General features: G+C 37.8%; 1 protein-coding gene across 1 annotated transcript; it reads left to right on the top strand.

Annotated features, from left to right (window-relative positions):
* Positions 1 to 12,398: 12,398 nt before the first annotated feature.
* LOC148689695 (putative glutamine amidotransferase GAT1_2.1) lies at positions 12,399 to 19,571 on the top strand. The gene is made up of 5 exons (XM_088689368.1): positions 12,399 to 12,597; positions 12,845 to 13,466; positions 18,323 to 18,464; positions 18,561 to 18,785; positions 19,090 to 19,571. The coding sequence occupies exons 1-5, from the start codon at positions 12,510 to 12,512 to the stop codon at positions 19,339 to 19,341; spliced, it is 1,329 nt and encodes a 442-aa protein (XP_088545494.1). The 5' UTR covers positions 12,399 to 12,509; the 3' UTR covers positions 19,342 to 19,571.
* The last annotated feature ends 6,111 nt before the right edge of the window (positions 19,572 to 25,682 follow it).

Here is a 25,682-nt window from a genome sequence, read left to right as displayed (position 1 = left end):
ATGGTACCGCCAAATTTTTATTTTATTTTTTTTTTTTTTCCTCTTCCTTTTGCACTGTTAATACCAATCAATATATATTATACAACAATTTCCTTTCGGAAAAAACCGAATCCAAAAAATAAAAAACGTAACTTGTGTTTTTCGTCCATCCGAGCCCCAAGGCCCATCTTTGACATTTAATATATACATCCAAACTCTTCAATTATAAGGCTCAAGGTCCATGGCTTTAGCCCAATTCATTTCAAACTATAAGTGAGTGAACTCACTTATAAAGACTTAATATGATAGGTGTTTGGGCAATGTGGGACTCCAACTATAGGTGTTTGACCCAATTCATTTCAAACTATAGGAGTTTGGGCGATTTATATATGGCATCGAAAACGCAACAACGGTTTGAAACAGAACTAAAGTTAAAAAGAATACGTAAACTACACAGATCAATTGATATGCTGACTTCACTCAGAGTGTATTGGTGTGTAAGTTGAGAATGCAAACCGTACGTGCTATAACTAAAAGAGAGAGGTTGAGTGTGAAGAAAAAGACCTCTATTTGTGGTTATATCAGAAAAAAAAGTCGTTGGCTTTGCGCGACGCCACCTACGTCGCGCAAAACAGCTTTGCACGACGTAGGTGCACCTGCGTCGCTCAAAGTTGGGAAAAAAAAGCGGTAAAGAAGTCTTCGTTTGGCGCCAAAATCTTACACGACGCATAAACCGTCGCGCAAACCACCTTTGCGCGACAATACCTCGCGCGACGAAGTCCTGCGTTGCGCAAAACAGGTTTGCGCGACGTAGGTGCACCTGCGTTGCGCAAAGTTGGGAAAAAAAGCGGTAAATAATTCTTTGTTTGGCGCCAAATCTTGCACGACGTTTGGCACTTTGCGCGACGAAGGAATGCGTCGCGCAAAGCTGTTTTGTACTTTGCGCGACGCATGCCTTCGTCGCGCAAAGGACATTTGCGCGACGTTGTATGCTTATCGTTGCGCAAACATACTTTGCGCGACGAAATTTCTTGCGTCGCGCAAAAAAATGTTTTTGTCACAATTGTATTAAAATCTATCATTTTGATAGGATACACATTCCACAAAACTAATTTCAACGATCCAACCATCAAACTTGTTTGTATATACTTTAAGATCTCATATGCCAAAAATCACAACAAACAAACATTTAGAGATCAAGTAACGCAACAAAACTTTTCGACGATTATAAACGAAAAATCACGATTTAACGGTTGTTTTAACTCCGATTTTGATGATTTTTTACAGCTACACTCCTTAACCCTATATGAATACAATGAACTAATTCGATCGTCCATTTAAAACATTTACACAAGTAGATACCACAAAATCTTATGTTATACTTAATAGAAGTATAAATAAACTTCAAGTGTTAATGAATCTACTGTTTTGATGCGATACGCATTCTACAAAACTAGTTTCAACGATCCAACCGTCAAACTTGTTTGTATATGCTTCGAGATCGCATATGCCAAAAATCACAAAAAACAAACATTTAGATATCAAGTAACGAGACAAACCTTTTCGACGGCTATAAATGAAAAATAACAATTTAACGGTTATTTTAACTCCGATTTTCATGATTTTTTTTATAGCTACACTCCTTAACCCTATATGAATACAATGAACTAATTTGATCGTCCATTTAAAACATTTATACAAGTGGATACCACAAAATCTTATGTTATACTTAATGGAAGTATAAATAAACTTCAAGTGTTAATGAATCTACTGTTTTGATGCGATACGCATTCTACAAAACTAGTTTCAACGATCCAGCCGTCAAACTTGTTTGTATATGCTTCGAGATCGCATATGCCAAAAATCACAAAAAACAAACATTTAGATATCAAGTAACGAGACAAACCTTTTCGACGGCTATAAATGAAAAATAACAATTTAACGGTTATTTTAACTCCGATTTTCATGATTTTTTTTATAGCTACACTCCTTAACCCTATATGAATACAATGAACTAATTCGATCGTCCATTTAAAACATTTACACAAGTAGATACCACAAAATCTTATGTTATACCTAATGGAAGTATTAATAAACTCCAAGTGTTAGTGAATCTACTGTTTTGATGCGATACGCATTCTACGAAACTAGTTTTAACGATCCAACCGTCAAACTTGTTTGTATATGCTTCGAGATCGCATATGCCAAAAATCACAAAAAACAAACATTCAGAAATCAAGTAACGTGACAAAACTTTTCGACGGTTATTAACGAAAAAGTACTATTTAACGGTAGTTGTAACTCCGATTTTGATGATTTTTTAGAGCTACACTCTTTAACCTTATATAAATACAATGAAGTAATTCGATCGTCAATTTAAAACATTTACAAAAGTAGATACCACAAAAGAAAAAGCAATACAAGAACCCAAAAGAAAAGCCAAAAAAAAAAAAAAAAGCACTTTGCGCGACGTGGATACACCTGCGTCGCGCAAAACAGGTTTGCGCGACGCAGGCGCACCTGCGTCGCGCAAAACATGTTTGCGCGACGTAGGCGCACCTGCGTCGCGCAAACCTGTTTTGCGCGACGAAGGCATGCGTCGCGCAAAGCTGTTTTGGCGCCAAACGAATACTTCTTTACCGCTTTTTTTCCCCAACTTTGCGCGACGCAGGTGCACCTACGTCGTGCAAAGTGCCTTTTTTTTTTTTTTTGGCTTTTCTTTTGTCCTTTTGTTTATGAGTACAAGATAAATAAATTAAAATATACTTTCTAAATATATATACCATTGAACTTGATGGGAAACACATTCTATGAAACTAGTTTCAACGATCAAACCGTCAAATGTTTGTATATACTCCGAGATCGCGTACGCCAAAAAATCTCAAAAAACAAACATTCAGAGATCAAGTAACGGGATAAAACTTTTCGACGGTTATAAACAAAAAAACACGATTTAACAATAGTTTTAACTCTGATTTTGATGATTTTTTAGAGCTAAAGTTGGGGAAAAAATCGGTAAAACATTCTTGGCTTGGCGTCAATATCTTGCGCGACGTTAATTTTAAAACGTCGCGCAAAGTATCTTTGCGCGACAACACTTTGCGCGACGCAGGAATGCGTCGCGCAAGGATGTTTTGCGCGACGTATGTGCACCTTCATCGCGCAAAATTGCGTTGCGCGACGCATAACTTCGTCGCGCAAAATGTTGTCGCGCAAAACTACTTTGCGCGACGTTTTGAATTTAACGTCGCGCAAACATGCTTTGCGCGACAAAATTTGCTGCGTCGCGCAAGTTGCCGTCGCGCAAACATGTTTTTGTACTAGTGTTGGGTGCCCCAGGGCTCACTCCACTTATTTGCTTGGAGCTAAAGAACAGAACCAACACAAACACGCATATAAAATTCATGAAATTTGTTTCTACTAATGTGTAATTCCGATTTGAGTTCCAATTCACAGGAAAAAAATTTAGCCATATGTAAAAAGAAATAAAGTGTGAAGAAGATGATTTCATCAGAGTGCTTACCTCTGCAGTTGTTGCCGACTTGAACAAATCAAGCATCTGTAGCAGCCTTCAGAAAGAGATTTGACGGAAGTGAGATAAACACTAAAGAAGTCAATCACTGAGAAAACATCAAAAACCAAAATCAGATTCCAAAAATCCATAAAATTAAAAGAATTAAAATATGGGTTTTATTAATCGGGTAGTGAATCACTAAAATACCATGAATGATGCTGATAACTAAATCAAACAACAGTAAAACTATACACTGATTGAAATTCATGATTTTAGATTTAAAGTTGTATATTTTTTGTTTTTTTAATAGTTTCTGCTAGCAATAACATAAAAGGAAATGTATTGTTTTCCAACTTCTTTCCATTATGTTAATAGCCAATCCAATTTTACCTGTTACCGACACAAGATGGGTTCAAAAGAGGTTGATAAAACTATACACTGATTGCTGCTACAAGTCATTTCTGACGCCCAATATGAAGCTGCTTAAGAAACTCTATAAGCAGGAGGTAAGGCTAGAGGAAAATCGAGTGATAAACTCATACTTTTGTCTTTCGGGTTTCAGATGATGATGTTAATGTGTCTGATTGTGGACTGCAAGACTTTTCATTAATGCCATTGTTGGATGCCCTGCATGCCGATAAAACATTTGCATTGCTAGACCTTTCTCACAATGAGTTAGGTAATACTAATAGCATGTGATTTCTAGCCTACGCTTATTTAGATTCAAAAGTGTTGCTTCTGGACTAGAAAGTATTTAGCAGCCTTTCTGTTAAACATTCTTCACCTAGACTCAGGCCTCTTTAGTTCTTTCATTTACTAAAACATTTTCCCAGGAATTGTGGGCAGTATTAACTGTTTATTGGCCTCATTGTTTCCCAGGAAATGGTACAATGAAATAACTGCAACAAGTAATCACTTCATCATGCCAAAAATATGCTGGATTGACGTTGGATCTCTGCTTCAACCGATTTGGTGTAACTTCTTTGGTTCATGTATTTAACTAACATTGCAAAAAATTTCATGTTAAAGCTTAAGCTGACTTCTTTGAATGATTCATATACATGTTTTCCCATGTATTAAGTTTATGCAAGAAAGACTGTAAGCAAGGGTGAACTTTGACTCTCTCGACCTTTTGTTTGTTGCCAGATGGCTTTATTGTGGATTAGAAATCCACCATCTAAGATCAAACCTAATGTACTAGATCAGACCTCACCTAATGTACTAGATCAGACCTCAAACAGGGCTAACTTACAAAAATCAAAACCTTAACCCAAAGTCATTTTACAGCTGCTAACACATCCATCTTCGTATAAGACCGAGAATGATCCCTGAACTCATTAGGAACTGATGCCCAAAGAGCTCCCCAGTATCTCATTCTATCCCAGTAATTTTTCAGAATAATCTTATCAAAGCAGGAGATCTGGAGTTTACATCTTTGTAGTAATAACCTTCTAAGCTCCTAATGCAGGCTATCATAATTTGAGCTGTTATTGTATAGTCTAACGGTTTAAGATCAGAAAAAATGGCTTACCAATAATTTCCTTGTAGCCAGTTTAAGACTGAAACTTCATCTATGTAATTTCCTCCATGTCTGAACTTTAAAAAGGAGGTTGTAATTTTTCAAGTTCCACCTATGTAATTGGAAGAACTAACAAGGGACGTGTTAACCATCAATAACTTGCCGATTGTCTCTTATCTTATCGAAATTTAGCAACAATACTCATGATGCGAAGTCTATTGGATCATGGATTTTTGTAGGTTTATTATATGCAGTACGATTATTTCAGTCAGGAACTATATATTTAAATTTGCTGTTAGCAGGACAATGGTAAGGCCTTTTTGTACTCACTATCAGTCCACAACCATTTTCTGTGTTTCAATCTTCAGATTTGCAAATGCCCTTTGCTATTTGCTCGATTGGAAGTGCTCAATATCTCCGAAAATCCTCTCACTGATGTGCATCTTGCCTCTCCACTATATTGGAAAATTGCAAGGGTAAAGTGCTTTCATTGAAGCTCAAGCATTTAAATTATTTGTTTCTGTTCTTATTGGTGTTTAGTAGCATATATGCTTCTTGGTAAATTTAGTTATTTGAATGGAATTTGTTCTAAGTAACGCTGAATAGTCTCTGCTTATATGGTCTTTGCTTTGTAGCTCTTTGCAGCTTGAGCATAAAGCGCCGTTCTGTCACGTCTAGAACAATTCAAAAGGTTGCCGAGGCATTGAATGCTGATTCTGTGGTTGAGCAACTTTGTATAGGTGTGCTTGACATTTCATAATTGCAATACACATTATTGGCTGGACTTTTTTATTTTCATCAATTAACGGGTTGTCTCAATTCCTTTCCTTTCACAGGATATAACTACCCAATTCATGGAAATGCCATCATTTATTTACTTTCCAAGCTTGGCACTTTGAAAAGGTTTAGATTCACTTAAAATCATTCGTTCTTTCAGTATGCACAGGTTACTCTATCCACTAACTGGGGTGAATATATAAATTTCTTTCTTATTCAGATTTTCAAAATTAAGTCTGAATGGACTGAGGCTGATGTTGAGAGTTGTCCCACATCGGTGAGGGACAAGGTTTGCTATGTGCTTATATGGTCTTGGGCTACTCCCCATATTGCCAATTGGTTTTATGGTGGAACCCCAATTTCAAACAGTCTGTAGTTGATAGCCTTTGCAAGCTTGCTAAAACCTTGTCCTTGTCAGGATTAAGTCTTCGGGAAACTGGTATTGGTATTGCGAGTGCACTGTCATTTTGCATTTACTTCTCAGTTCTCACTGTTGTTGCACTTCCGTCACCATGCATATTCTCCTTACTGCTTTCTTCCAAATTTTTTTTTTAATATTCTTTTGCAGGATGAGGTATTACTATTAACTGAGTCATTGTTCAGCCAAACTCCAGAGTTTGTGAAACTTGACTTTTCAAAATGTAAAGTGACGTCTAATTATATTCACAGACTAAGCACCGATTCTTCTATGATTAATGGCATTGTTGAGCTGAACCTTTCGGAAAATCTTATCACGGAGAAGGTTTGTTCTCTCATTTGTATATACAAATACATGAAGATATGCTGCCTTTATAAACCTGAGATTTTTTGTTGGAGCTGCATGAGATTATTTTGTCATTAACTCTCTTCTGGCCTTTACATGTCCTTTGTCCTTCCACTTAATTTGTGTAACTTTTGACCTGAATTGTCATTCTTCACCATGTACGCCCAAATCCGTCCAAGGGCTTTATCTTGAAAGAATGTTGTCATTAGTCTCTTTGCTAGTCTAAGAATCAAGTTTCTGCTACGAGAATTTCTTGGATCTTACCAAGACAAAAAGGGTAGTCGATACATTTCTAATTAATTCCATTTCATCACTATGAACGCAGGGTAACAACATCAATGCTTTTGGATTCTCAATGTTGTCTGAAAGTGTTGTCTCTTCAAAAGTGCGAGCTCGGGACTGCTGGAATTCTTCGAATAATCAAGGCATTATCAGGTTCACACCACTAAGCTCACCTCTGTCCTTACTCCCAAATATTAGTCCCATGAAATGGAACTAATGATAATTGTTTGGTTTGCTGTTTTAAGCAGGTAATGGTTGTCTTGAAGAGCTGAATCTTGCTGAAAATGCCAATGTGGAAACACAAAACTCTGAATTTACTCCGGACCCCTTTTGTACCAAAGGAAGCTGACCCTGCTCAACAGGGTTCCTAACCATGCGAACACTGATTTAGATGCGCTTGAAGTTGCTGATAGTGAAGATGATCAAGAAAAAGTTGAAACTGCTGCACGTGAAATTGATGACAGCTTTACAAGCCCGTGGCGGAGTAATTCCTCGTCTCCTGTGCACCGGTTTATTCAAGAGCTTTCTACTGCCGTTGGTATGCCAAAAAATTTGCAGCTACTGGGAAAATGCACCAGTTTATTCCAGAGAAAATGCAGAAATATTGCATTCTTCATGGTCAAGCTCAAGAGCCGGTGCAGCTTGGAGGCATATCAAGGATCAGACCATCCATTTTAGGGGTGGGCAAACGAGTAGAGGACCCGGGGGTCGGGATGGGTAATCATGATTTGGGGCGAGTCCAATTTTTTTTATTAAACGGGGAGGGCCGGGTCCAAATCTTCATACCCATGGGGCCCCGGACCGGCCCATTTCTATAATGCAATGGATGGCACTGTTGGCGGAATAGAAACCCACCTATTTGAATGAATGAATAGGCCCATTCCTATAATGACAATACAATGAAATTGGTTTCATTGGGCTTGTTTCTAATATAATTATTCAAACTGAAACCCACCAAGTCCATACGTCTCTCATTTCTCACTCTCTACAAGTCCAGCAAACTTCTTCACGTCTCTCATTTCTCTCTCACCCCCTTCTCTCTCTCTCTCTCTCTCTCTCTCTCTCTCTCTCTCTCTCTCTCTCTCTCTCTCATTTTTCTCTCACCCCTAATTCGAACATCACCAAACTTCTTCAGATCCTTCCATTTTTTACCGTAATATGCTCAGTCTCTCCCTTGATTTTATCGAAATCTCACTCAGATAGACGAAGATGGCGTATGGGTCTAGACACAAGAAGACGGTCCAGATCAGAGAGAGACAGGGGACTGAGAGGGGCGGAGCTGAGAGACTGAGATGGCGAGAGCAGAAGTACTGAACGCGTACAAAGCTTTGCTACAAGCGACGTGGAAGTCGTTCACCCATGGAGATCTAGAGCCTCTTGGAATAGGCAGGCGAGGCCTCCCATTTCATCAGCGAAATGATCGTCTAGGCCAAGCTCAATTGTTGCTGGGCATTTGGGTTTTGCGTCGGAGGAAGACAGACTTGAATAACGTTGTTTCCTTTTGTTGGACCCACGGACCCGGTCCGAACCACCTGTTCCAAACAGGTCGGGTTATGTCCAGTTCCAACTTCAGAAATTTCAATACTCAACCCATCTCGGCCCATTCCCTTTTAAAGTGGATCCGGTTCGATCCCTTCAAATTTGGGCCCAGCTCGACCCGTGCCCACCCCTAATCCATTTATTTACAAAGGGAATCAAGTGTTGTGTGAAACCCTGCTGCAGAAAGGATTAGTTTTCTTGCTTCTTGCTGCTACAACATCCTCACTCGGTACCAGTACCAACTTCATCTCTAAAATCACGGCGTAAATTCATACTTCCAAAATTTTCGCCATGAAAACCGAAAAATGTATAGATACATGACTGCGTAAATTATGCAGACGATAACAACTTTTATTTTTGCAGAGAAATTTGTGAGACATAATGTTAATATATATTACGTGTATTTGTTTATAAAGGCAGTCATGTAGAACATGTTTTAGTGTGGATTGTTTGCCCGACTTCAGTTGAGGACATGTAAAGACAATGTGCTTACCTAAGGTTGCCATATACAAGTTACAACTAAGCACGCGATCAATGAAGTTTGACAGCTATTTTTTTTTATTTATAATACAAGTGTATATTTATCGATGTGGAATTGGTTGCAAGTGTAATCTATTAAAAACAGTTTTTCGTGAGGGATGTGTTGAAAAATGCAATCTCACATAAGAAACTTGACAAACTGTATTACTACTTATGAATAAATAGGCGACAAATAATGCTCAAGCTTTTTGTAATAAAATTCAATATCTGCCAAATTATGCAAGGGGTAAAGTTCTGGATGTGTTTAGATGCCGATTTCATTTCCAAGTATGCACGTATGTAGTTCCTGCTAAGTGCTAAGTATCATATTTTCGAAGTTACATTATGAAAACGTATTTTAATTTACTCCATACTAGTAGAAATAGAATGGTCTTGCAAAGTGGATACGTCCACATCAGAATACGAGATCCATGCACGCCAATCCAGTTGTCAAATTATCCCGTTCCAAAGTAGTGGTTAAAGTATTTCCCAGTCAGCTTCTGCTCGGCTTTGACCTGTCTTAGTTGAACTTGTCAACTTAATTTGAATGTATCCATGCAAAACTTGAAAGTCAAGTGTCCTTATCAATGAAATATAATATATATATATATATATATAGAGAGAGAGAGAGAGAGAGAGAGAGGGGAACCTTTAAGGGCAGAAATTTTTATTTTTATTTTTTAAACGGGAATTAGTTGTGGGATCTGAACTACATCGAACTTTAACAATCCGAACTATTTATTTTTTAAGTTGCACCTCATAAACCATCATTACAAAACATTAGCCAAATTGGAAATGTTTAGAACATATAATTGGGTTCGAAGAAATTAACGAATAATTTGTTATATAAGAGACAATGAAATTTTATCTTGATAATTAAATAGGCAAACGGTTTTGGATTGAAATGAATTTTTGCAAGGATGATCTACGAATTGAGATTTATAAATAAACGGTTCGGATTGTTGATGTTCGTTGTGGAGTGAACCCCACACTTAATCCCTATTTTTTTGACAAAAATAGAGATCCGTCTGCATAAAGGGTTTGTGTGTGTGGGTGTGTGTGTGTGTGTATATATTATCACCGTGCATGCATTTTGTGGCAGGATATTTTTTATATTATAATTAGCTAATTACTCTTAATGTTGATCGATGCATGAATTTCTCATTCATCCAAATTAAGAGAGAACCAGTCAAGTTTGGCTGCTGGAATTCCACTCACTCTATACAGTGTACGTGTCACGTGTGTGACCGCCATGGTCCGCTTAATTAAATACTAGACGAAGCTCAAACATTATGTGTGCAAAAATAAAATAATTTTAAAAAAAATATATGGAAAAGAGAGAAATTGGAGAGAAATTGTGAAAGAAATAGAGAAAAAAAAATTGAGTTATTTAATTTTTAAATTAGAGATGTTATGATGAGATGTGGGTGAGGTTTGAATAAAAAAAATTTAATTGTGCAAAATTATATCATTACCCTTTGATTTTATAGTGTGATACAAGATCAAAAATTATCTTTTCACTCTTTTAGTTGACAAGAAAATTTTTATTAACAGATAATTTAGATGTTACATACTAACAGTTAAACTGTATTTCTTACGAAATATCGCTTCAGTAAATTCGAATTTGTTATGGAAACCTTACAAGTGATGGCAGCCATCAGTAATACATGAAAAGGATAAAAACCTTGTAATTAATAAAACTTATAGCTTTTGAGATTACTGGAATCTTACCTTCTTCAGTTAGAGGAGATGGCCAGAGAGGGAGACTGAGATGTGTCGCTGAGTGTTGATGATGGCTGAGACCTGAGAGCCGGAGAGTGAATCGAGAGGCAGAGAGAGAATGAGTCGTTAGACAAAAAAAAAAAAAAAAAAAAAAAAAAAAAAAAAAAAAAAACGACATGACTAAATGTGTTTGTCTTTATAAACCAATGGTTGAGATTACCCTAATAATATTAGATATTTAAAATTATAACAATAAAAAATTTCGGTTCAGTTTTGATAAAATTTAACTACCAAGTTATTGCTTACCGATCGGTAATTTACAATTTAGGTATTTTTTGGTTTCACTAATTTCATTTTCGTTTCTGTAATTTTTAGTTCGGTATTTCGTTCAGAAAAATGACAGCCGTAGTTGTGTATAGGAGAATAGCCTTTGTGATTGAGTCATAAATTTTGTATTTCTTATACGTAAGTGTGAGACTTATTCCAGGATATGTGTGACATCCCACATCGTCCAACGGAGTGATCCTTAAATGTATATTTCAATCCCTACCTAGCACGAGGTCTTTTGGGAGCTCACTGGCTTCGAGTTCCGTAGGAACTTCGAAGTTAAGCGAGAAGGGGGCTAGAGCAATCCCATGATGGGTGACCCACTGGGAAGTTGCTCATGAGTTCCCAAAAACAAAACCGTGAGGGAATGGTAAACCCAAAGCGAACAATATCGTGCTACGGTGGTGGAGCGGGCTCGGGAAGTGATCCGTCCCGGGCGGGGATGTGACAAATTGGTATCAGAGCCTAACCCTGGTCGTGGTGTGCCGACGAGGACGTCGGGCCCCTAAGGGGGGTGGATTGTGACATCCCACATCGCCCAGGGGAGCGATCCTTAAATGTATATTCCAATCCCTACCTAGCATGAGGCCTTTTGGGAGCTCACTGGCTTCGGGTTCCGTAGGAACTCCAAAGTTAAGCGAGAAGGGGGCTAGAGCAATCCCATGAGTGGTGACCCACTGGGAAGTTGCTCGTGAGTTCCCAAAAACAAAACCGTGAGGGAATGGTAAGCCCAAAGCGGACAATATCGTGCTACGGTGGTGGAGCGGGCCCAGGAAGTGATCCGTCCTGGGCCGGAATGTGACAGTATGCTTGACAACTTATTTTACATAATCATCCTACATTTAGCAAAATTTCGGATACTAACACACGACCTCGAATGCAAGTGCAAATGCTCTCAAAGCTACTAATTTTCTTTTTATTACATATGAGATTCTATACTAATCTAGATTAATCACTCCACTTACAAGAAAATTATTTATTAAAATTCTAATAAAAGCAGTTTTTCTCAGTATAATAATTTGTTAAGAATTTGGATATCAAATAATAATTTATTTACGAATATTCTATATTTATCAAAATTTGGGAAATAATGTAATTATTTATTTTCCTTTTTTGGTTGATTATGATGATTGGTGTATCAAAATACAATTACGATGGTAGGTAAATCGTATGTGTATAAATATAGGAATAGAAATAATATTTTTCATTTAATTGATCAATTTGGTGTTATTAAAAGTGTTCAACAAATGCTAAGGATGCGGCTTCGATCCGTACTGATTCTCTTTCTCCAACAACTAACAATTTAATCGGCACAATCGTTTGTGAAAAAATAAATTCCAACAAACTGACCTGGGAACTGTAGAGATGAATGCGGCCCAGACAACGTACTCCTTCTTCCAATTTCTTTAAAAAGCGCTTTTTCTGGCTTTCTTATCCTCTTCTTCTCTAATTTTGGCAATTCAGACTCTTTACTACTTTCTATTCGTCTTCTTCTTTTCAAACCCTGAAAATAACTAAATTAATCAAGACAACCAAAGAACAATTACATTGATCGTGCACCCACCACCATGGATTCTGATCTCTCCGTTATCATCCCTCGCGTCCTCATCGTCTCTCGACGTACCCTTCGCAAGAACAAGTTCGTAGATTTTGTGGGTACGCTCTCAATTTCCATAACAATAACAATTTCATCTTCTTTTCTTCATAAATTTTTAACATTTTCTTACGAGCGGTGTTACTGTAACTAAGGAAAGAAGAAGGGTTTGAACTCAGAAACGCAGTCGGTTGAAACAAAAATCTTATATACGAGGCCAACACACCACTTTCTTTAACGCTTTTATTCTAATCCTAAATTCCTAATGCACAGTTTTACTGATAATTAATCGTTTGTATGTGATTTTAGGTGAATACCATCTTGATCTTATAGTAGGTTATGGAGCAGTACCAGTAATCGTGCCCCGAGTGAATGGGGTGCACATGTTATTGGATAGCTTCGAGCCCATCCATGGAGTCCTCATCTGCGAAGGAGAAGGCATTGACCCGTCTCTCTATGAGTCAGAGGTTGACGTCTCAGGTCTTTCACCGGAAGAGTTGGAAGATATCAGGAAGCTCCATGCAAGCGACACAGCCATCGACAAAGAAAAAGACTCGATCGAACTGAGGCTGGCGAAGCTCTGCCTCGAACGGAACATACCCTACTTGGGAATATGCAGAGGCTCACAGTTCTTGAACGTGGTATGTAGAGGAACCCTTTACCAAGACATCGAGAGAGAGCTCTCGAAAAAGCTCAGCAGATTCGATGATAAAAAAAATGGTGTGTATGTGCAGCATATAAATTATGAAGACTACGATGGGCATAGGCATGTGGTGAATGTGGTGGAGAAGACTCCTTTGCACCATTGGTTTAACGAGTCTATGGAATCAGGAGAAGGGAAGATGCAGATTAGGGTTAACAGCTATCACCATCAAGGTGTTAAGAAATTGGCACAGAGATTTGTGCCAATGGCATTTGCACCAGATGGTTTGTGTTAACTTTTGAAGTTTGTGTATTTTGTATATTGTTGTCGTACAAGGAACAAAAACATGATACCAATATATAGAGGAGTTTGAGTGAGTTGCAAACTACACTCAACACTCAAGACTCTAACCTAGAACTTCCTTGAATCAAGCTAAGAAGTCGACATAGGAAACATAATTAAGCTCCTTGAATTAAGGAGCTGCCAATCAGCTGTCAACCAGCTGCCAACAAGCTGCCAACAAGATAAGACATTTATACAACTAGATAAAACACTACTAGGGTTGACACAAACCCTATTAGCTGCCAACAAGATAAGACATTTATACAACTAGATAAAGCACTACTAGGGTTGACACAAACCCTATTACACAGATAGGACTTTCAATACTCCCCCTCAAGCTGGATCCAGGAGGTTGATGGATCCAAGCTTGCCGAGAAGCCGCTGAAACTGAGGTGATGCTAAAGGTTTAGTGAATAGGTCTGCGAGTTGATCGTAGCTCTTGACAAAATGAGTTTTGATGACCTGTGATTGTACCTGTGCACGGACATAGTGACAATCAACTTCGATGTGCTTGGTTCTCTCGTGGAAGACGGGGTTGGACGCAATGTGCATTGCCGCTTGGTTATCACAGAAAAGAGACATGGACTGAGTAGTAGAGGCACCTAAGTCGCACAACAAACCTTTTAGCCATATTAGTTCACAGGCAGTAGATGCCATGGCGCGATATTCAGCCTCAGTGCTGGATCGAGCAACTACGGCTTGCTTTTTACTTTTCCAGGTAACAAGATTGCCTCCCACAAATGTGCAATACCCCGTTGTAGACTTACGATCAATAGAGTTGCCAGCCCAATCAGCATCACAATAACCTGTGATCTCAGTGCTCTCATTCTTTTTCATGATGATGCCACGACCTATTGAACCTTTGAGATACCGAAGTAGTCTCTTGACAAGATTAAAATGCTCCATGGTGGGAGAGTGCATAAATTGGCTAGCAATGCTTACTGAATAGGCTATGTCAGGCCTTGTAATAGTCAAGTAGATCAGCTTACCCACAAGACGCTGATAATAGCTGATGTTGGGCAGTGGTTGTCCTTCCAAGCTAAGTTTGAGTTTCGTGTCAAGAGGTGTATTGACAGGTTTAGCATCACTCATGTTTGCTTCCTTGAGAAGGTCCAGAACATATTTCCGTTGGTTGAGAAAGAAACCCTTGGGAGAGGTAGCCATTTCGATGCCAAGAAAATATCTGAGTATGCCAAGATCTTTGATGGCAAAACGTTGTTGCAGTGAATGCTTGAGCTTAGTTATTTCATCCATGTTATCTCCTGTGATGATTAAATCATCGACATAGACAAGAACGACCAGTTTCCCAGCAGTGCCCGTGCGTACGAACAATGAAGAGTCTGCATTGCTTCTTTTAAAACCAACCGTTGTGAGGACTGAACTTAGCTTGGCATACCAAGCTCTTGGTGACTGTTTAAGACCATAAATTGATTTGTGCAATCTGCACACAAGATCAGGTTCATGACTTTGAGGATGACCTGGGGGTAACCTCATGAAGATTTCTTCTTCAAGCTCACCATGTAAGAAGGCGTTCTTTACGTCCATTTGAAACATAGGCCATCCTTTGTTAACAGCAACTGAAAGTAGTACTCTTACAGAGTTCATCTTTGCAACAGGGGCGAATGTTTCTTTGTAGTCCACATCAAATGTTTGAGTAAAGCCACGAGCCATTAATCTTGCCTTGTGTCTTTCTATGGATCCATCTGAGTTGAATTTAACCTTGTATATCCACCTGCAACCTACTGTCTTCTTTCCCTTAGGCAGTGTCTCAATGCTCCAGGTTTTGTGTTGATCAAGGGCATTCAGTTCATCTTGCATGGCTTGCTGCCAAACTGGTGATTGATTTGCTTCTTGGAATGACTGAGGCTCAACATGTTCAGATATAGTACACAGGAAAGCAGTGTGTTTATGAGACATTTTGTGATAGGACACGTAGTGAGACAGTGGATGTCTTGGTTTGTAAGTGACAAAGTCTTGCAGTCTTGCTGGAGGATGTCTTTCACGAGTAGGATTGCGTCGAGGTGCAGTCGATTGCAACTCGTAGGATGATTCCTCAGGAGCAATACTGTGGATTGATTCAGAATTGTTGGTATCATTACTTGAGGCTTGGTTGTCATTTTCAGTAGGGACATTTGTGTGATGAACAGGCACCATTGCATCAGGTACTTCAGTGGCAAGGATTTCAGTTCTTGGCAATGGAAACAAATCCAAGTAATTCTCCCCCTCACTTGAACTATCCAGAGCTTGGCTGTAATAAGGGTTAGTTTCATGAAATCTGACATCCTTGGAAACAATTAACCTCTTAAGTTGTGGATTGTAACATTTGTATCCCTTTTGTGTGGATGAGTAACCAAGGAAAATGCATTTGGTTGCTCTCGGGTCAAGTTTGTCTCGATGCAAGGACTGAACATGGACAAAACAAATGCATCCAAAGACTTTAAGGTGTGACAAGTCTATTTTCCTGTTCTTTACAATTTCCATTGGTGATTTGAACCCCAAAACCCTGCTAGGTAACCTGTTGATCAGATAAGTGGCTGCCATAACACTTTGAGACCAAAAACGTTTAGGTACATTCATTTGAAACATCAATGACCTAGTTTTTTCAAGGAGATCTCGATTTTTTCTCTCGGCAATACCATTTTGTTGAGGTGTGCCAACACAACTAGTTTGATGCATGATGCCATTGTTGCTCAAATATTGAGTCATGACTTGGGACATGTATTCGGTGCCATTATCAGACCTTAGAGTTTTGATTTGAGAGGAAAAATGGTTTTTAACAAGACTATGAAAGTCTTTAAACACTTCCATCACTTCACTCTTTGATTTTAACAAATATAACCAAGTTGCTCTTGAATAGTCATCAACAAAGGTTATGAAATATTTGTAACCATCAAAAGACTCACTAGTTGGTCCCCATACATCCGAGTGTACAAGTTCAAAAAGATGAAAAACTCTAGACAAAGATGAACGAAGGGGTAGCTTTGTTGCCTTTGACATGTGGCAAGTTTCACAATGAATTTGTTCTTTGTCTAAATCTGGAAACAATGTGGACAAAACATGTTGAGATGGGTGTGCTAATCGCTGGTGCCACAAAAACTGGTCTTGAATGGAGACATGTACGGGTATAGACTTTGCTTGTAATCCACTGGGAGAGCTTTTCGAGATGTAATAGAGACCATCTAGGTAAAATCCCTCACCAATCTTCCTCTTGGTGACAAGATCCTGAAAAATGACATTTTCTTTCATGCCTTGTTGAGGTAAGCGATCAGCATTAGCCAGGAAACCAGCAAACTTGCCAAGCAATGCCGAGGTACTTCCATCTTCATGTTCAGCAGCTCGATCTTCCCTACCCTTCTTTTGATGGAGATAGGCTGCGAACTCATTTATAAGAGTAGCAGGATTTGCAGTGAACTGTTTGTATGGATCAGAACTGTTGAAAGATGAAGATGATGAAATGTTGGCACGAGGATGTGCTCGACTTGTCTTCTGCGTGGTTTTGTCCTTCATGAAATCTGGCTTAAGTTCTGGATGGAGAATCCAGCACTTATCTCTCACATGCCCGATGTTGTCACAGTGTAGGCACTTTAGATGGGGGTTTTTTCCTTTGTATCTTTTTTCATTTGTCAGATATGCCCTAGCTTCAGTCACAATGGTTTTTGTACCATTGTTCATGACTTTTCTTCTTACTTCCTCACGTTGGATGGTTGCACAAATGCTAGTGAAGGATGGTAGCTCAGGATTCATGAGGATATGGCTTCTCAAATCCTCATAGTCTGAGCTCAGACTAGACAGCAATTGAAATATCTTATCTTCTTCAGTTCTTTTAAGAAGCACCGTGGGATCAGTGGTGTGAGGTCTATAGACATCCAGCTCATTCCACATGCTTCTTAGAGAGCCAAGATGTTGAACAAAGGTTTTACCTTCTTGTTGAACGCTGGAGATATCCTTCTTGAGTTGAAAAATGCGGGCAGAATTATTTTGATTACCATACATCTCCTTCACTGTTGTCCAGAGAGTGAGTGACGACTCGGAATAGCTGAAGATCTCAGCAATCTTTCTTTCCATGGAATTAAGCAGCCATGACATGACCAGCTGATCTTTGCAAAGCCACCCTCCATATTCAGGAGAAGTGACTCCAGGAGCAGGAAAACTGCCATCGATGAAACCCAGTTTGGATCTTCCACCTAGTGCGAGACTAACCGCTCTTGCCCACGGTAAATAGTTGAACTCATTCAGTAACACTGAACTGAGTCGTTGATTTGGATTGATATCCATTTCAGAGATGTGAGTGGAAGGAGAAGCAATAATGCTCTCTTCCTCCGAATGCTCATCAGCCATGGTTTTGCTAAAGAGAAATCACAGCGTAAGATATTCAAAGACAGGCTTCAGAGGGATGCCTGCTCTGATACCATGTTAACTTTTGAAGTTTGTGTATTTTGTATATTGTTGTCGTACAAGGAACAAAAACATGATACAAATATATAGAGGAGTTTGAGTGAGTTGCAAACTACACTCAACACTCAAGACTCTAACCTAGAACTTCCTTGAATCAAGCTAAGAAGTCGACATAGGAAACATAATTAAGCTCCTTGAATTAAGGAGCTGCCAATCAGCTGTCAACCAGCTGCCAACAAGCTGCCAACAAGATAAGACATTTATACAACTAGATAAAACACTACTAGGGTTGACACAAACCCTATTAGCTGCCAACAAGCTGCCAACAAGATAAGACATTTATACAACTAGATAAAGCACTACTAGGGTTGACACAAACCCTATTACACAGATAGGACTTTCAATAGTTTGATTGAAGGGTTTTACGATCCAGATGCTTATAATCCTGAGGAAGGTAAGTTTATCATGGGATTACAGTTTCATCCAGAGAGAATGAGGAGACCAGATTCTGATGAGTTTGATTACCATGGTTGCCCATCTGCTTACCAGGTCTCTTAGCTACTTAATTTTTCAATAACATTTTTGTTTGCGTATAGAATATATAGTAATCATAAATTATGGATTAATGACGAATTAATGTATTAGCGGATTTTGTGGGAATTTGTGAAGGCAGCAATTGCTTACAAGAACAAGCTTAATAGATCAACTTCAGTACCACAATCTTTGAAACTGGATGGGGAAATGGAGAAAAGGAGAAAGAAAATTGTTAGAAGTTTCTCAATTGCAAGAAACATATACACAGGAGGCCTAGGAGGTGGTCTCCATCCAATCAAAGAATCTGAACTTGAAGCTGGAGCAGAATTCCTTGAGGTTAATTTCTGATAGATTACCAACCGCTTGATATTATTCTTTTTAACTTTTTGTTACTAGGTGACCAAAGAATACATGATCATTTATTCGTGAAATGCGATATTAACGGTGGAGACAATAGATGTGCGTTTAGTGTTTTAATCTCTAACCTTGGTATCAATCCAAGGGTGGGTGCACACGGATACTTGGTCACTAGGTGATCGAGAGAGCGAGACTCGGGTGTGCTATTTACATTAGGAAACTTTAATTTGATACTAATGTGTTTTATTTTGATACTAAAGTGTTGTTTTTGTCTTATCTGCAGTCGAACACAGCACTGAGCTTACAGCAGGAGAATAGACTGAAGCAAATGGGTGCAACAGTGAGAAATGCAGGTTCCTATAAACAGAGATTGAAGTTGAATGAGGAGAGAGAAAGAATGGCAAGGAATGTGATGGGGAAAATGTCAGTGGAGCAATTGTCTGATCTGTTGACCTTCTACCATATGATGGGGAAAATCTGTTCTGAAGTGGTGGAAAGAAAGCTGAATGCGATTGTCAATGATATTGGTTCTTGACCATTTCATAATATCATCCTATGCTCTTAAGCTGAATTAATCCAAACATATGCTTTGTTTGTTGTCAAAAAAGGTAGCTGTTGCCTTTTAGGACTCACATGTAACATGAACCTTTGGGTGATGGGTTCGTGTCTTAGTCTCCTTTTACTTGTTTCTCTTGTTTCCTGTTGTTTACACGTGAAAATATGTCAATATCAACCTTTTGTTTTCTCATTTGAAAGTGAAATCAAAATGTGCAATTTCTGTGCCTACAAGTGCAAGTCTGCAAACCCCAGTAACCTCTGTCAAGTTCTTTTATATGAGAAGACTAGTTGCCCACCATGCTTTTTTAAATGTTATAGAATGAATGAAAGAGTAATGCTAGATTACAAACTAAACTTGTAGACTAAATTTGTAAAATTAAATAATGTCTCACCTTAATTAACACTTAAGTAGTGGTTAAATCATCAATTTATCAACTTCATGTTATTTAGTTTATAAAATTTAGTCTACACATTTAATTTACTGGCCTCCATTATGATTTCGAACTTAGGAAAATTAATGAAAAAGGTTTGAAACTTTGAGTTTTAACGATAAAGACAAAATAAAAGGTAAAGTGAATAGTACCATGATTGACTTTTTAACGTAAAAATATGATTTTTTTGTTAAAATAAAGTAAGCTTTTCGTTAAAAGCCTTTTAAACTTCTGTTGAAGAAGACTTTCTGTTCTTCCCTGTCGGTAGGCATGTAGCTTCGAAGACTTTTTGAGTTTTTACCCGTATGCATTTCCTTTTCTTCTGCCAACTTGCAGATTACTTTGTAGCTCTATATATAGAGACCCTTTCTGCTACCATTTCGACACGCTCGAAGAGAGCAAAAGTTACATCACTGCTTTTTCTCAGAATCACCGTCTCTTATTTAGGAGAGATATTCAATGTGATCGGTACAGAATAGTACATTATATGTCATTATACAAATAATGTAATATATGCATTAAAAAAAGTTAATAGTTTAAAAAATAAAATTTCTCACTACTTATATAAAAACACATGGTGTACACCCTTATTCCGATCATAATAAAAAATTTCTCCTTATTTCTAATGTTGGAATTTATAACCACATGATTTTCAGAACTAGTGTAATCATGTGTGAAAGTACGCCATAATAACGGTGTACTGATACACATGCTTTAAGTATATAATATATACTAGTTAATAAGTAAATAATAATATTATTATTAAAATGATGTCTCATATCATAGCCTTTAAGGGAAGAGATCCCTATTTTTTTTTTATAAAAATAGGGATTAGTTATGGGGTCCATATCATATTGAACTTTAACTATCTGAATCGTCTATTTTTCGAGTTGCACCTCATAAACTATCCTTGCAAAATATTAGCCAAATCAGAAATATTTAAGACATCTAATTGGGTTCAAAAAAATTAACGAATACTTTGTTATATAAGCAACAATGAAATTTTATCTTGATAATTAAATAGACAAATGGTTTCGGATTGAATTGAATTTTTGTAAGGATGATCTATTAATCGAGACTTACAAAATAGACAGTTTGGATTATTGAAGTTTGATGTGGAGTGGGCCCCACACCTAATACCTATTTAAAAAAAAATGGGGATCCTTTTGCATAAAAAGTCTGGTATGATATAACTAACAGTTATATCCTGCTCGAGAACCAAGGTTCTAAAAATCGCTAAGCGCTAGTCGGACGGTGGGGCAAGGGCCTAGCGCCTAGGCGGCCAAGTCGGATTTATGTAAATTTATTATATATCTTGTAAATAAGTGTCTATTTACACCTAAAAAAAAACTATATTGGTATGGATAATAAAATAATGATAAAATGAAAATTAGGTATACCATTTCCATAAGTATTGGATGAACTTGTAGTAAATCCATCATTTGCAAATTAGGTACAACATTTCCATAAGTATACCACCATGAAACCAAAAAAGAAAAAAGCACATAATTAATAAAAAAATATATAAAAAACTGCCTAGGACCGCCTAGGTGCCGCCTAACTCTCCGCCTTGGAGCCCACCTAGGCAGCTGCCTAGCTTCCAGCCGATTTTTCCAAATGCCTAGGCTGATTTTTAGAATAGTGGCGAGAACTTATAACTGCTCCTGAAGAAGTCAGGCGACCGCCTAGTCTGATTTTTAAAACAGTGGCAAGAACTTATAACTGTTCCTGAAGAAGTCCAATAAGGTCCATGACATTGTCATAGGAATCCATTCAATGCTTAACAATTTCGAATCTGAATCCTCACCAGATCCTCTTTGTGGGGATTCCAAGAATCCATGAATCATATCCCTTCATCGTACATCATGCGATCAAAAATCATTTTAAATATTTTTATTTAAAATTAAATACAAGTACTTGACAAAAATTGACCATACGATGTACGATGAACGGACACGATTTACGGATCACTAGGATCCTCACCAAAAGGATCCAGAGAGGATCCTGTTGGAACAATTTTATCCCTTCTTTAACACATATCCAAGACACCACTGTGAGAGCACTTTCAGTGTTGGAAGACCCCCTGAGCAATAGGCAACTCAATCCCAACAGTGATTGCCCAAATGCATTTCAACCCCTAAACTGAATAACCAAGGCAATTCGTGTTAAAATATTAGAATCTTTAATTTTATAAGATAATAAAAGATAATTTTATTTTTAATTTTAGATAATAATAAAAGATCGGTTAAAAGTATTTGAAAATATTGAAATGTAGTATAAAGTGGAAGAATATGGTTATGTATTTATAGAAAAAAAAATTATAATTTTTTACATTTTTAATTAGTTTTTTATAATTTTTTTAATAATTGAAATTGTGGATGACGTCACATAGGCAGGGCGCTAGGCTATGCAATTATTGCCTGACTTCTCCATCGATCTCTCTTTGGCTCCAATTGCCCGAGTGGCTTAGAGTGTTTTGGGGAAGGGGAGAGTGAATTAAGTTGCCTACCCCCAAGGCAATAAGCAGCGGTGAAGTTGCACTGATCGATAATTTTGCGACATCATCTTTCTGACAATGTAGTATCATCTTTTCTATCAGTGCTATCAAAGCGAGTTTGCTGTTTTGATTATTTAAAAGGATTAATATCATTATACGCAACTCAGTTTCATCTGTTGAATCTAAAAATTTCCCACCCATTCGAACTTCACAGTTTTAGTTATTATCAACCAAAGAATAGAATTTCTTAATGAGAACCAAAGGGGCAAAGATAAGACTACTACGAAAAAGAAAAAATTTACAAACATGGCAGTGCAATCGAGTTTGAGTTTAAATCGCTAACTTCATATATTTGTACACAATCAGGTTGCCTGTTTCTTGCTACTTTAGGTAATGCTTATTGGGTTCCTTATAAAAAATTGTTGTCCAGGGGGTTTTACTTCTATTATATTTACATGCTTACTTCCCAATGTTTAAACCAAATTTGAAAATTCTAAATTAAATTCATGATTATATTTGTCTGATACTTTTCATATATACATTAAGCTAATACAAAAAAAAAAAAAAAAAAAAAAAAACAAAAAAAAAAAGAAAAAATTTATTCTCCTTTCATATTATAAAGAACTATTCAAGAACAACATGAACCCTAATAATTAAATTCACCATAACAATGAAACAAATTGTACAATTATGGATTACAACCTAACTCGTATACCACTATTGGGTTTCAGGGCATATTAATGGGATAAATTTAATTTGAATAATTAATACGGAGCGAAAAATAACAAATAACATACAATATGTTATCCCAATTATATATCCGGTTGGTTGTAATTGATAAAACAACAAATCAAGAAGTCGTCGAGATTAGCTTACTTGAATATCTAGCCACATGCATGCCGCTTGATTGGATCATCTTTATGCTTGCAATCTTCCTCTTCATAATTGACCACGCAAAACTCCCTAAGTGTTGAGCCTCTAAGCGTATCTACACTGATAAAACTAGTAATGGATGATGCAGTGATTGATTTGATGTGCTAGCAATATCTCTCACTTGGATCAATATAGAATGGGTGGCATACAAGGTGTTTTGGCTTAGGGTTTTTCTCTCTTTTCCCCGAGGGACAAAACTAACAACTTTTGCATTCTATGTATAAGGGAAACAAAATAAGTGTTTTTAGACTCCTTGTTGCACCCCTATGCTGCACCTCCCCTAGGGTTTGGTGCCTCAGGCTTTATGCCATGCGCCAAGCCCACCACTTACCAACTTTGAATTTGTGGCTTGGGCCCCTTTTAATTAAACAAAGCCCACTACCTATTTAAATGAAATCATGTCCAATATTCCCAAATAATTAATCCAGTACAATTTATAATTAATTATACCTTATAATCATCTATATATAACTTTACTAAAACTTATCATATGTGTATGACATCTTAGGTTCTAATTAAAGTCGGCAGTGAAACTAATCAATCAATTTATTTAATTCTACAAACTATGAGTGACATCTAGCAATATGTCATGGCTACCTAGGTTAGTAGAAGTATCCGCAAGCAAATCATGATACTTTTCCAAACCTTGATTTTAGTTACAATGCAAGTCGATTCTTATATCATCCATATCCCGATCAAGATTTAATGACATGGATATATGTCAAATCACATGTAGTAATCTACGATTGCATGATGAATCACATGTTGAAGCAGTTTTTACAAACATATCTTAATTACCAAGTGCTTCAGTCAAAGATTTATGAGATGGATCTTCAAGTGGTTTGATAGATTCCTTATTGCGCATTCATGTGCCTTCATACTTATACATATGCATGAACTTAATATCACACTATCGAGCCTTGCGATCTCATTAAGGCCTTAAGGTAACCAAAGTTCGTACCTACAAATATAAAATATCTTGATGCCTCAAGTCTAAGAACAATTTGCATAATACAACCAGAAGCTTTGTAACATTTATACCCATCACGTTTCTAACATGCGTAGCACGAGACCAATGTTATCCTTAATACGATATACATCAGCTTTTCCGAATAGTTGATGTCCAGTTGACTTTCCAAATGGTAAGGAACTTTATCTAAAGGCTCAGTGACTATGGAAAACAAGTCTCCATGCCTAAACCTCATTTAGGACATTGTTTCCATACCTTAAGTCTCATGGACTCATTCATAGCATATTATCACTATAATATAAAGCCAAACTCATGAATGAGTACATCTTGCGCATATATTTATTAATATGAATTTGTTACTTAAAATCCAATATTACGAAATTGGCTTTTAAGACACAACTCCAATACAGGTATAACAACAAGACACAAAACCTTTCACATGGAACTCGACATGTTCACTCACCACATTGCATGTATAAGGCCATAAAGGCTGAACTCAAAGGTACCCTGGTTAACGTTCAATTGTTTGTATGACAAGCATTCAAACTCCAATGTAGGTATAACAACTAGACATTAAATCTTTCACATGGAACTTGACATGTTCACTCACAATGTAGGTATAAGGCAATTAAGGCTGAACTCAGAGGTACCCTGGTTAATGTTCAATTGTTTGTATGATGTTGATGCACAAAATTGGCGAGGACTTTGGTACAACATAAAGTGTGAAGTTTATGACCTTCACTAGATTGTTCTGGTCATTAGTGTGGATAAGTATGTAAATGGATAGAGATAGGGAAGCAAACAACACAAGATGTATTGTGGTTCACCCAAGTTGGGCTACATCCACATTGGTGTCGATTCCGTTTCACTATGTAAATGTGTGGATTACAATGGACAAGCAAGGGAGCTCTCTGTGTGCTGCCCTTTGTGCTTCCCTTTGCTATCTGTCTTCTTCCTCTAATGAGTGCGAGGGAGCCCTTTTATAGAATAAGGGTTTCCTCCCCTCTTACACGAATCATGGGCTAAGTAATGAAGCCCAAATACTAAGGCCCAATATATGGTACAACAGGAGTCCCCCAGGTCTTCAGTCAAGAGAGTCTTTTGACTGGAGACTTCAAATTCAATCCATGTGCGGGCCGAAGTGACTAGATGTCGTCTAGAATTATTACTCGACATAAGACAGTGCTTAACGTGAAGCAATACTTAGCTAGAGGTAGCACACGTTGCGAGGTTGCTCGGCTAGAGGCAATACTCGCGGTGAGGCGGTTGCTCGGCTGGAGGCGGTGCTCGTTGCGAGGCGGCTCGGCTTGTGGCGTTCTTCATTACGAGTATGCACTCGACGTCAGCGTGAGCTCATTATGAGTTAACTCTTGACATGAATTGGGTCCGCTTGTCGGGTTCACATATTGGGTCTATGTGTCGGATCCGCAGATCAGGTCCACAAGTCGGGTCTTTAAGTTGGGGCCATACGTAGGGTCTTTGAGTTG

Source organism: Pyrus communis, chromosome 17, assembly GCF_041283825.1.
Source record: "Pyrus communis isolate YQ-2024b chromosome 17, ASM4128382v1, whole genome shotgun sequence".
In the NCBI taxonomy this organism is placed as follows: domain Eukaryota; kingdom Viridiplantae; phylum Streptophyta; class Magnoliopsida; order Rosales; family Rosaceae; genus Pyrus; species Pyrus communis.
The sequence above is the reverse complement of the archived record's forward strand: the minus strand, read 5'-3'. Positions and strand labels throughout refer to the sequence as shown.

Bases quoted from the DNA above. Each gene is read 5' to 3' on its own strand.
- LOC148689695 (XM_088689368.1), top strand. From the start codon at position 12,510: ATGGATTCTGATCTCTCCGTTATCATCCCTCGCGTCCTCATCGTCTCT. The intron at 12,598-12,844 runs GTACGCTCTCAA...ATGTGATTTTAG, and splicing joins CAAGTTCGTAGATTTTGTGG to GTGAATACCATCTTGATCTT. The intron at 13,467-18,322 runs GTGTTAACTTTT...GACTTTCAATAG, and splicing joins GCATTTGCACCAGATGGTTT to TTTGATTGAAGGGTTTTACG.